The 13322-nt window shown below is 34.3% G+C and overlaps 1 protein-coding gene across 1 annotated transcript in view; it reads right to left on the bottom strand.

Moving 5' to 3' along the window:
- Window positions 1-13322, bottom strand: part of SMARCAD1 (SWI/SNF-related, matrix-associated actin-dependent regulator of chromatin, subfamily a, containing DEAD/H box 1) — a 125260-nt gene that overhangs the window by 28513 nt on the left and 83425 nt on the right. Inside the window, exons 8-12 of the mRNA XM_012647159.1 lie at window positions 9832-10031; window positions 4207-4297; window positions 961-1060; window positions 214-273; window positions 33-108 (exon numbers count right to left, since the gene is read on the bottom strand). Of these exons, the coding sequence (XP_012502613.1) occupies window positions 33-108; window positions 214-273; window positions 961-1060; window positions 4207-4297; window positions 9832-10031 (527 nt within the window). The remainder of the gene's footprint in view (window positions 1-32; window positions 109-213; window positions 274-960; window positions 1061-4206; window positions 4298-9831; window positions 10032-13322) is intronic.

Here is a 13322-nt window from a genome sequence, read left to right as displayed (position 1 = left end):
CCCCCCCCCGTGCCAAATTTCTCAATACTTACGTGGTCACAATTACATTGTAATCTTCGTATCTACTATGAATGTTAAATCTAATTTGTTTACGTTCTTCTTGAGAACCTAGAATTTAAAAACAATACATACATTGATTGTATTTATTGTGCTTTACTGTATTTTAATTTTGAAGAAATTCCCAAAGTTAAAAGCAGAATTACATATTCTTACCATAGTAACAAAGCACCTTTAAAGTGGGGCACCATAAGTTAACTTCCCTTAACCAGTTATCTAGGAAACAAAAGAGATGTTACTTGCATCTGCTACGATACGGTATGTTCGCGCAGTTCATGATAAAGTTTGACAGGTTATGCTTAGAAATTTCTATAAAATATAAATAACACAATTTTGTTTTTATCACAGACCCTTCACAATATTAATTAGTCTTTATGATTAAACTGATCTTGAAGTTTTCACGAGGCTTCAAAATGAAGGGCAGAGGACCAACTACTGTATTTACAGGTGATTATTAACTTCCAATTTTAATTGGAAGAGAAGGTTTTCTTTGTTACATTCATATGGACAAATATTTTCTTACTCTAACTGCCACATCCAGTAAATTGACAAAGAATGGAACAGTCATTTGAGTAGGAATTACATATTTTGATTCAATAAGTATCCAATTATGAATTTAAAAGTACCAAAATAAATATCTTATCCAATGGTCCTTGATCTATAATGATTTAAAAAATGAATAACTGACTTATATTTGAGTTGTTTCCTTTTAAAAGACTGACGATACAAACACACATATATACACGATGGAGAAAAGTATAAGGAGACCATAAAAAATTAATCTTCATCTCCACAAACTAAGAAACCACAACCGACCCCCCTCCCCCAACATTCCTACACACACTCTCTGCCACCTATATAAACACTATAAAGTCAAATACAGTTGTCCCCAGTATTACAAACCTATAGTTGAGGCTGGAACAACGATCAAATGAGGACCATTATTACCCTCCTGATAGAGATATGCCAGAAATGCAATGGCTTGTATAGTTTTTCCTAGGCCCTAAAATTAAAAGTTTAAAAGATAATACATGAAATTTAAAAACAAAGAACAAATAAATATTTGAAAATACAAAAGGAAAAGGAACATTTTTGTGCTGTATTCATTTTTGATTTTCCATAATGCAACTCTAAGAGCATTTCTACTATGTTCTTCTCAAATTGATCATAATCTCCAAATGCTGCTGTAACTTACTTTAATTAGCAGGATGAATAGATCTTAATTGCTAATTCATACATAACACATATTAATGTGGAAGATTTTCTGCATTGCATGGAAAGGATATAATTTTGGTTATTGCTTATATATAGCAAATATTTATACGCACTGGATGGAATGAGGATGATGTCCCTGGACTAAGTGTAGGTAAACACATGCCCACTCTACTATCCAGCAATTTCACTCTTAGGAATATAATCAAGGGATATCAGAGCGTATGTCATAAGGACTTGAGTAAGACTGCATAATTTTATTTTAGTAGGCAAGCATTAGAAATAACCTAAATACCCCTCAATAGAAGAATGGATCCACAAATTGCGGCTTATTTATACTACGTACTACCATACAACACGGCAATAAAAAAGAACACAAAATACTGATACATGTAAGAACACCGATGAATCTCAGTAACATTATGTTCCACCAAATGAACCAGAAACAAATAGTATATATCGTATAACCAGGAAAAAATCAATCTATGGTGTCAAAATAGTGGTGGTGGTAATGACAGGAAAACACAATGGGGAACTTTCTGGGATATGGAAAATGTTGCTCTGGGTAGTGGTCACGTGGGTATAAATATATGCAAAAAGTCACTAAGCTGTACATCTGTGCATTTTATTGTAAGTAAATTAGACATCAATAAAATAGTGGTTTTAAAAATGGCTACTAAGGAGGTTTAGCTCCTAAGGGGAACTACACATTACCCAACTGTTATGGACTGAATTGTGTCGCCTCTGAAACACATTATGTTCAAGCCCTGACTCCCAATGTGACTGTATTTTGAAAGACAGGGCTTTCAAGCTAGTCATGGTGGCTCACGCTTGTAATCCCAGCACGTTAGCAGGCCAAGGTGGGAGGATTGCTTCAGCCCAGGAGTTCAAGATCAACCTGGGCAACATAGCAGGACCTCATCTCCACAAAAAATACAAACAATAGCTAGATGTGGTGGTGCACACCTGGTAGTCCCAGCTACTCGGGAGGCTGAGGCAGGAGAATTGCTTGAGCCCCGGAGTTTGAGGATACAGTGAGCTATGATCATGCCACTGCACTCCAGCCTGGGCGACAGAGCAAGACTCTGTCTCAAAAAAAAAAAAAAAAAAAAAAAGAGAAAGAGAGAGAGAAGGTTTTAAGAAGGAAATTAAGATTAAATGAGGTCATAAGGGTGGGGCCCAATCCAGTATGACTGGTGTCATTGTTAAGCAGAGAGATACCAGGGATGCACACACACAGAGAAAAGGCCATGTCAGGATACAAAGAGAAAATGGTTGTCTGCAAGCCAAAGAAAGAGGCCTCAGGAGTAATCCCACCTAATAATACCTTGATCCTGGACTTTCAGCCTCCAGAATTGGGAAAAATAAATTTCTGTTGTTTAAGCCATTCAGTTTGTGGTATTTTAGTATGGCAACCCTAGCTGACTAAGCCACCAACTTAAAATATTGTGCTCTGCAGGTCACAACAAGAATTTCACATAATATACACCTCACTTGATGCCAACTACAATCTTATGTTATAGAAATTATCTATGTTTTATTAATATTAGTCCTGAGAGATTAGATCACCTGGCAAGGATCAGACAGCCCATCAAAGGCAAAGCTGGGACTGGAAACCCATGTCAGATTTCCAAGCTACACAGTCACACAACTGTAATGCTACAATTGCAATGCTATGTATTCTATATGTAATTTCTGTATTTTGAAATCCTTTATTATTCACTTTTTCATTAAATACCATATTTGTTTTAATGACAGTATGAAATATGTGTGGAATACACCTTACAGTACGAAAGATTATTTTCCTAGCAGCTAACTAGTGAATGAGTATCGTATCTTTGTTAATTTTTACTTTGGGAATTCAATACAAAGTGTAATACCTATGCATTTGGTAAACATTTTCTCTACCCAACATGACCCATTCTGAATATACACTTTTAAAAAGTATGCACTTTTATCTTAATATATACTTTTAAAAAGTATAGCTGAAGGTAATATTAGATTAAAGGTCAAGTTTCTACACAGCACCTGGACTATTAGCTATAATGAACTTCCTAACTTGCTTTAAGCAAATATGATTTGGGAAAGAATAGACTTGGAGAGATATCTAATAAAAATAAAGCGGCTGAAATGATGTTGCTGATATATATGTGTGGATTTATTTATGAACCAGGACAGGTATTTAAGTAAATTAAAACTTAAAGGCCAATAAAATGGTCTTTTGTAAGGGAAATGTTTGATAGGGTGGAAAAAGGAGGGGAGTAGAGGGTACTGGGCTAATTAAGTCCTTTGCAGTAATAAGGTAATAACAGCTGTTAACAGCTGGCTCACACACACACACACACACACACACACACACACACATCTTTGTCATGGGGGGCACAGAGCTTCAGAGTTAGTAAGTGATGTTGGATAAAGCACAGTTATCCTCCGTACCTCAATTATCACACCAAAATAAAATGAATAAACAAATAAAACTTAAAAGGCAACTGTAGATAAATTACATAGAGTAAAATCTCACTTGGTATTACATATATATGTATGTATATACACACATACACATGCAAACACCACACATTTGCAGAAGAAAAATTCTAGAAAGATGGACAAGAAACTAGAGCTTGTTTCTAACTGGTAGGATTTTGGTGACTTTGATTTTTTTTTCTTTGTATATTTTTATGTAATGTCTAATTTTTAACACATGAATTTATTCATTTGATAATCAGAAAAACAATACATCTATTTTCATTTGGGGGAGGAGTCAGAAGGCTAAAACTAACAGGCTATCAAAAACAGAGAGGGAGGAGAAAACATTAAGCTACTGAAGTGAGAGTAGTTAACTACAGTGGCAAGGAAAAATTTCACGTTTTAAATGACAGCAAGGATACCTATTAATGACACTTTGAATAACGAATCCTAGAAATAGAGTACACTTACCATTTCATCTGCCAAAATGCCGTTAAGTCCATGTTTATGCACCAATGCCAGCCAGTTCAAACCAACCTTCTGATACGGCTTCAGTGACAAACTGGCAAAGAGAGAGTTACTAAATATTACAGATTTATATTTCTATTAGTTTTCTGACATAAAGCTCAGGTTTACATATAAAAACTGAAACACCTAGGTTTAGCCTTACCTTTTAGCTTATTGTTATGAGCTATGCACACCTACTTCAGAAAATGAACCCAAAACACCATTTTTTTTCCTGTTCAAACTTTGTTCTGTATTTGTTGATTTATTTCTTGTGGCAATAAGAATCAAATATTTCCCTATTTGTCATAAGGTAACGCTACCAAATTAACTCCATGAATTATCTGAATATTAACTATGATAACATATTACTAAGCTAATATTAATACTAGAAAATTAAATTGTACTGATTTGAGTTTTAGCACATTAAGGAACTTAAAGTATTACTTAAAGTATTACTTTAAGTAATACTATGTTTGGTTACTAAGTAACCAAACATAACTTGCTACTTTGGCCAGGTTAGTTTAATAAACACTTTCTGAGCATGCCAATCATCCCTAATGTCACTGGTATGTATAATTCTGCAGTGTGCATGTAGGTGTATACTCATGTGTGCACGATGTACAAATGTAAACTTGCTAGACACCAATGAACATCGGTGAGTAGAAAATAGCACGCAAGTGTCAAAAATCTTATTTAATTTGGAAACATATAAACAGACTAATCCCTGGGAATGACTTGTTTGGAGGGTAATATGGGAAAGTTACAATGGATAAAAACAACAGTTTTTTCTAAAAGTTCAAGTGGTTTAAAAACTAACAGCAGTTATCGTTTACTGAACACCTATTATATATATAGACAGAGATATTTTTCAAGTATGACCTCATTTAGTCCTTTAAACATCCCATAAAGTAGCTATTATCATCATTTTAACAGATAAAAAAAACCGAGGCTGAGTCTGCATCGCTGTAGTTTGTCTGAGGTTGCACAGCTACAAAGTGTTGTGGCTAAGATTTTCATTCAGGACGTCTACCTCATTCCAAAGCCTTCTCATACTCACTAGAACAGCATATACCCCACATTAATGTGAAGAAGAGAAGAGAAGGCCATGCCTCCCCTTCTCCAGCTTTTATCCTATCCCCTTAATTTCCTCAAACATCCTGTTTGCACAGGGAAGGGGTCTGGACATAGCTATGGTATAAGAAATGGTGAAAGGGTCAAACCCTGAAATTGAGACCATTAGAATGGGGTAAAGGAGGAGAGACTGAAGGACGTCTGTGTTACATCAGAATCTAAGCTTCAACTAGGGTACGCAATGAATAAAACATTTCTTGTTTAACAAAATTAAACATATAGGTAGGAGAAAAATCAGCAGTATATCCAAGGTCTTTACAGTTCTTTTGCTGGATTTTTTAAAAGGTCTTTTGCCTTCTTAGTCAACATAATTTTTATGATACTACAAAGTGATGATAAATAGAACATATTATCATAGATATTTTAATTATTAGATCCAAAAGTATTCTTTCTACTATAGTAGTGGTGTGAATAAATGCAAACATTGGAATATTTACCACATTCCAGACAATATGCTATAGGTTTTATAAGCATTATAATATTTCAATTATAACATTGATAATTATCCCCATTTTACAGATGAGAAGTTCACCATGGCTCAGAGAACTTAAGGAACTTGCCCAAGGTCACCCAGCTAACCAGATCCATATCTGCAGTGGCAGAGTCAATATCCAATCCAGGTGTGACCCAGAGCTCAGCCCTTAACCACTAAACAGCGAAAATGAAAAATTCTCTCTCTGACTCCCCCCATCCCGCATGGTCAACACTGAGTTCTCCTTATTTTTCTGAGTCCTTCCCTCTGTTTTAGTCGTCCTATACATACATATAAGGTTCACAATTCCTGAGAAGGTCAACTTAATAGGAAATTTAATAATGAAACTTAATAAGGTAGGCATATTACGTCAATTTAAATAAATCCAGTGGCCCACATGCCATCCCAATGTACAACCTATCACAAATAGCCAAGAAATAAACAAAAATCACTAAACTTCTTCATTACCAACACATGTTTAGAAAACAGTCTATTTAACTGCCAAAATTCTCATTATACATCAAATTTTAAAGAGTAATGAGGAAAATTTAAAAATAGCTACTATATAGAAATTTTCATTTAAATAAAATTGCTTAAGGATGTTTTGATCAGCACATTAAGCGGCTTTATTATATTGAAATATTTGTTATATATTAATATGTGTGTATATATAATATATATACACACATAGCATAATATATATGCTCCTCTGTTAGATCTATATAAATTACAGGTAGCTTTCTGTTGCTTAGTACGAGTCCTGCCCATTACAGATCCTTTCTTCAGAATGTAAAAGGATCAATGAAAATGCAGTTTTGATAAAGACTCTTTGTACCCAATTCCACCTAATTTATTTATTATGACAAATTTTTAAAACAGGGTACTTATATTCTTTTCTAGCAGGTTCTAATATTTAGATGCTCTATAATTATACCTCTCCTTCTATTTTGAAACCCTACAGTTTCCTAAGAATTTTCATGATTGAATAATGAACCCAAACCACAAATTTACTATTAAGAATATAGGGATTTGCTCAGGTTTTCTGAATTAGTTAAGTGTTCTCTGCTGGACAGAATACTACAATATCTTCAAACTGAAGGTTTTCTTACCTCCCACTAAGGCAAAAAAAAGAAAAAAATGATTTAAAGATTTTCTGAGATCATGAAAGAAAATGAGGCAGCAGCTTATTTTGAAGTGACTTGTTTTGTTAGGAAAAACAAACAAAATCCTTCCAGATAGTTACAATGACTTCTTCACAGTGTGAAAACTAAATTGTGTTTAAATCTCCTGTCAGAGAAACCAGTTTCAAAATTATTTTCAAAAGTGAGAAAGGCCTGAAACAGAAACATCAGGGGTATAGATAACGCGCTAAATTTGAGCTTAAAATGCGGAAATACGGAGGTAGAGAGACTTGTTTGAAGCAGTATCTACAACATAACAGGTTAGGGAAGCTAAACGACCACAAGTTTAAGTTCCAAACTTGTGACATGACTGCTGAAAATACTACCACCGTAGTTTGTACTAACAGAAGTATTCAAACTGAAACATTTACATCCTTAGTGCTTTGCGTTAGTCAAACCACATGTGCAACGTTAATTTGCATTCACATAACTGGAAATGGTCACACAGCCCCTGTTTAGAAACAGGATAGGAAACTGTCTTGTCAAGTTCAGCATGAACAGAATCAGAAGAACGTTGGCAGATTTAGCCCGGAAAAGACAGGATACACATGATTAAATCTACTCTACTTTGAACATGTGAGAAATCTTTTCAGTTAAAACAGATTAAACCTGGTAAATTTTTAGATTAATTGCTAAAGCTTTAGAGATACCTCTATCTATGGTTAAGAATAAAACAGGAGAAATACTGAGTTTTTTTTCTTTTCCTTCACTGTATTACATTTTAACTTTAGGTAATTTGAATTTTGACATTTTAAAATAAAAGTTACGGATGTAATGGTTTAAGTGCACATCAGAAATTTCATTTTTCCTTGCACAGACTTTAAATTTTTAAAAAGGAGTTCTGGAATGTATATTTCTAAAAGGCAAATTTTCCTTCTACAATCCACATCAATTTGCAATAGAAAACTAAGCAGTTAACGTTCATTTTCCTTCAAAGTAAACTATTCTGTAGCAAAGTAAACTCTGCTACAGAGAACATGTTCTGTTAAGAGAAAGATGCAAGCATGACAGGTTATTCATCAGGATAGTCTTAATATTTTCCTCTGTGCTAATAAATCCTTTCCCAAGGCAAGGCAACAACTTTAAATGTCTACATACTACGCAGCCGCAATGCCTGGCCAGTACACCAAGTAAAAATTGCTCGTGCAACTCTTACCTTGGCTGAAGAACAAAAACCAAGACAACAAATTCCACCCCCTAAAAATGCATTTAAACAACCTCTAAAGACACTATCCATAGAGATTTTAGAAGTTGTACTTTGGATTAGATCCAAAGAGCACTTTCAAAAATAATTTGGTCACCTATTAAATATTTAATTGAAAATAAGTCTCAGTCTGATGGAAAGGACAGTTGATTACCTGATCATACTATTTACAAGTAACAGGTCTTTGTGAATGTGGGTTTAAGAGAGAAAATTTTTAAGTGATGCAATAAAGCATTTGATTTTTTTAAAAATCCAAATTATGATAAAGTAGACTCAACTGGGTAAGTCTTGTAGAATGAAGAACTCCCCACATCCAGTGCTGGAGAACAAGAAGCAGCAGCTCCAACTACACTGTTAGGAGATGAATTTGCTGATATAGTTCTTTCTATGCAACACAGAAAAGAGCTTCTTTGTGGGAACTGCATCACGTTTCCCTACACCATCCCATAGCACCCTAGAAGGGCACAGAAAAGATTGTAGCTTACTATCAAGGCCAGTAACCACATCTTGTTTTTTTTCCCCCCATACCTTGATTTTCAATTATTAACCAATGATCAGCAAATATGCTTTGATCATTAACTTAAAAAAGAAAATCAGAAATCAAATCACCAAGGTAATTCATTTTACTGAGATCCTACTGCTAATCTTATTAAAATACCTATCAGAAATATTCTGAACAGGTGTAACTCATTTTTAAAGCTGCATAACATTGCAAAGTATAGGATATGCCAGAATTCATTCCAATTATTCGCTGATTTTATTGTTTCCATGTTTTTGCCACTGTAAACAATAACACGGTATTTTTTTTTAAAAAGGAAGTATTTTGAACAGTTCTGAGTCTCCAAACTACTTGAAAATCAACAAATAAACTTTTAAAGGAAGTTCAAGACAATTTCCTCCACCCCGATCCCCCAAACACCATGCAAAATGTGAGTGTTCACAATTACAAAAAGCCATTTTAATATGTACTGGCTGTTGGACAATTTTTAGTGTTTATTTTTTGCAAGGATCCTGACAAGGTATTTCACTGAAAGTAGCAGTTTCGGGAAATATGTATACTTATATCTTATATCTATTTAATAAAAGTATCTATCCTTTCCCTTTCTGATGTGTTTCTACCCCAAAAGGAGACTTTAAAAATCTGGGCTTTTCCATCACAGATACATGATATCACTTCATTTTATTTATGCTTAAAAAGAAAATGGGCTAAGACAGAAATTTTTACACTGATGAAATTAAGCAGTTGGCATTTTTTGAGACACCAAATTTATGTATTGGGGAGCTAAAACCACCTTTTCGGTTTCTGTGATTATATAAGAAATTATCTGTTATCGAATGAGGAAGACACAGGTTATATAAGATCGTGCATTTCCCCCTCTTTAATTTCTAATGATACGAAAGAATTAAAATGGATTGTGGGTGTGGAGGGGGGAATCAATGAAAAGCAATTCATGTACCATTTATGTGCCAATATAGAAAACCTTGGGGATTCTCTTCTAACATTAGTTGCAGTATCACTTTCTGGGCACAATACAGAAGTAAGTACAGATATTTTATACAACTGAGATAAAATAACGAATAAGTGTGTTCAACAATATTACCTTTGGTTTAGAATGGACGGTTGTTCTATGTTCCATCCACCTCCATTTCCAGTGAGCATGGTGACTTGTTTGGTCAGTTTATTTGAAATGTCTTCACATTTGTTCATAAGCCTTATAACTACATCCCTTTCTTGGATCAGTGTTTTACAGTTCCATATCAAATCTTCTGATAAGCCATTAGTTTTGGACATCTTTGTGAACTATGGCATGAAAAGAAAAATAATTTAATAGTTAAGATCTAGTAAATAGAAAGACAAGCTCAATTTCTTTCTTTATGGGGGGGAAAAAAGTTCACTAATTTAAACTTTTTCTAATAAGCTTAAGCAAGTCCTAAGAGAACCTGATTCTTAATATCCACATTTGAATTCCCACGTGTTTTACTTTGATATCCTACTGTCGTTTCAGACTCATTATGTAAAAATAAAATATACCTTTCCCCCAAAATGTATAATCTCAAACTTGTTACACTGATCCTGGCAGCTGTTCTCTTATAGGAGAAACATAAACAAGTATTTGTTACTGTCTCCTATCAAGTTTTTTTTCTTCAAAATCTTAAATTCACCTTTCTCTATTACCAAAGAGTGCCAAATGTAATAACTGCATACCTGATCTTTTGTTTCCATTCTATTATATATTAAGATTAATATTCCTAAAATATATTTTCCCATATTTATCAAAGTGCAGCCCCTCAAGCTTTTAAAACTCCAATTATCCATCACCTGATATTTTACTCCTATACTGAGACTGTTACTTGGAAAGATATTACATCAAAAGTTAATCAAAAGTTAACTACAACCAATGCAATAATTCGATAAAAACTTTTTAAACCAATTTCAAGATAACATTTATATAAATGGTTTTGCATGAAAACTCACAGAATTTCTTTCAAAGTGTATTTGTATCTATTTTTCAAAAGGAGATGCTGAATATTTCATATGTAAAAGCTATACTAGAATTAGAATTTTCCTTACAGATAGCTGAAAAAATGTTATCTTACATGTTTTCAGTGAAAAAGGTAAGAAAGTCCAAAAGCTATTCGAAAGTTTGTTGGGCAAAATAAAAAGATATCCCATAATCCAGAACTGAATAAAGGAAACTAAAATAAAACCATCTGTTAGGATAACACCACACAAGACTCATGTCATCTTATTTAGTATATTCTTCCAAATTACAACAAGAATTACATTAACAACTCTAAATAATCCCTGTGTTCAGAGTATTTCTAAATTCAGAGAGAAGCTCTAGCAACAGAAATTCAGTACTTCCAGGAAATACTAAGATAATTTCATAAAAGTGCAGTTTATAACAATATACATTTTCCACATTAACCCTAGAATGCCTTGGTAAGATAAAAAATATCCAATCTATCCCAAGGCCACATTATTAACATACAGAAGGATTTTAAAACGCCCCCAAAACAAAAAACAACTTAGCACTTCACAAAATAGCACTGTAAGGACTAACATTTTTTCACAGGGACAACACTGATAATTACAACCTCATTTTGTGTTTTTCAGGGGGAAAAAAAAGATCTATACATAAACAGAAGGATAGATAAGAATCAGTGTTTTAGGGAGGTTCTGTTAGAACTTTTAATTCAAATATTTTTATTTTTAAGTAGAACCAAAAAACTATAGGCCAAAAAGCCAATCTCATGCCTACCGTAGTATGTGAGCATATATGAGAGAAAACCAACCAGATTAACCAGGAAATAAGAAACGAACATATACTGTGTGCTGTTTATGTACTAGGAATTACTAGATTCCTTTTATTTAGTAATTCATGAAATCCTCATAACAACTGCAGTATTAGTCTGCTGATTCTAGATGAATGAACTAAGGTTCAATTTCCAAGGTCCCAAAGCTGGATAAGAGAAAAAGTCCATGTTCTTCTCACTGTAATTTGTACCCGTACAAAGGGATTCGCCTGATTGTCAGGAAAATGAGATCCTAAGGCCACGGTAGCTGGTCTACAGCACAACGAGACCAAACCGGAGCAGGTGGTAACATTCCTGAAAAAATTTCCTCAAGATGAGGAAACTGTTAGAATAACCAAGGTGCTTAAAATCTGAGGCGGGAAATTTAGGCAACTGGTGAAGAGTTGAGAGTTGAAGTAATGATAAGTATATAAAGGCTAGATGTGGTGGCTCATAATCCCAGCACTTCGGGACGTTAGGCAGGAGGATCGCTAGAGGCCAGGAGTTCATGAGACCAGCCTGGGCAGCAGAGCAAGATCTCACCTCAAAACCAAACAAAAGAAATGAGCTGGGCATGGTGGTGCATGCCTGTAGCTCTAGCTAAGGGAGGCTGAGGCAGGAGATCACTTGAGCCCGGGAGTTCAAGGTTACAGTGAGCTGTAAAGGTGCGATGGCACTACAGCCTGGGAAAAGTCTGTCTCTTTAAGAAAAAAAAAAAGGTAATAGAAACCCAATACTTCTACAATATCTTCACTAAGTTGGGGAGATGGAGGAACAGGGGGCTTGGCACTTAAGGAAAGGTGTAAGAACACTCTACTGCCACCATGTTACTGTTTCCTGAACACAAAAAAGCATTTAATAATCATTTAGGTTACTTAACTTTGCCAAAAAACGATTTAAGAAATACATAAGTTCCCTGTAAATGGAGGATCTGTTAGTAAATCTAAAGTTATCAGTGAGCACAGAAAATACGATCCTGTTTATATGGTATGAAATATACAAATGTATACATAAATAGATGATGCTCAAAACATCTTAAATGGTGGGTATCTTTGGTAGAATTTGGGGTAATCTTGACTTTCTTCTTTTTTCATGCACGTACTGTTTCAATTTTAAACAAAACAAATCATTTTCAAAAAATGATAACGCTATTTTTCAGGGGGAAGAAAAGTGAAAAACGTAATTGCTATTTGCTAGATAATTACATGAGAAAACCATCAATATGGTCAGGATCATTATCTCTTCCATTAAAAACTCAAGTATAGCTCTATGGACTTTTTTCTTTCAAAAATAAGAGCAACTGAAGTACCCATCTCCTGCCACGGTGTGTCACTCTTACTGTACAAATATTTTTGAAAATTGTTTAAAAGTAGATTTAATTCTCAAATTATTGAATCCCCACTTAACAAGTAGCAGTCCTCAGGACAGTTTTAATCTTATTCATGATTGTACGTACCCGGCAGTAGCTTATAAAGTACTCAGAGTTCATTTATAATTTTTTAAATAAAAGTTTATCAAACTTACACAAATTAAAACAAAGCCTGAATAAAGTGATCTTACAAACAAATTTATTGAAGCCACCCTATCTGGAAGGTAGAAACACGAATTACAATGAATTAACAATGCTGCAAGTGACAAATTCAGACATTTTACAGAAAGGAGTACTGGGAAAACAAAGCAAAAAAGAAAATCTGTGGTCTAGTAGATGAGGGCACCATGAGGAACATAAAGCGTTTTCCATGGACTAAACCTGGGACGCCTGGTTAACGACAGTCAAGGAAAACTGCATCTACAC

The sequence above is a fragment of the Propithecus coquereli genome, unplaced genomic scaffold (assembly GCF_000956105.1).
Source record: "Propithecus coquereli isolate 6110/MARCELLA unplaced genomic scaffold, Pcoq_1.0 Scaffold26, whole genome shotgun sequence".
Taxonomy (NCBI): domain Eukaryota; kingdom Metazoa; phylum Chordata; class Mammalia; order Primates; family Indriidae; genus Propithecus; species Propithecus coquereli.
Note: the sequence above shows the minus strand (reverse complement) of the source record. Positions and strands in the feature narration are given on the sequence as shown.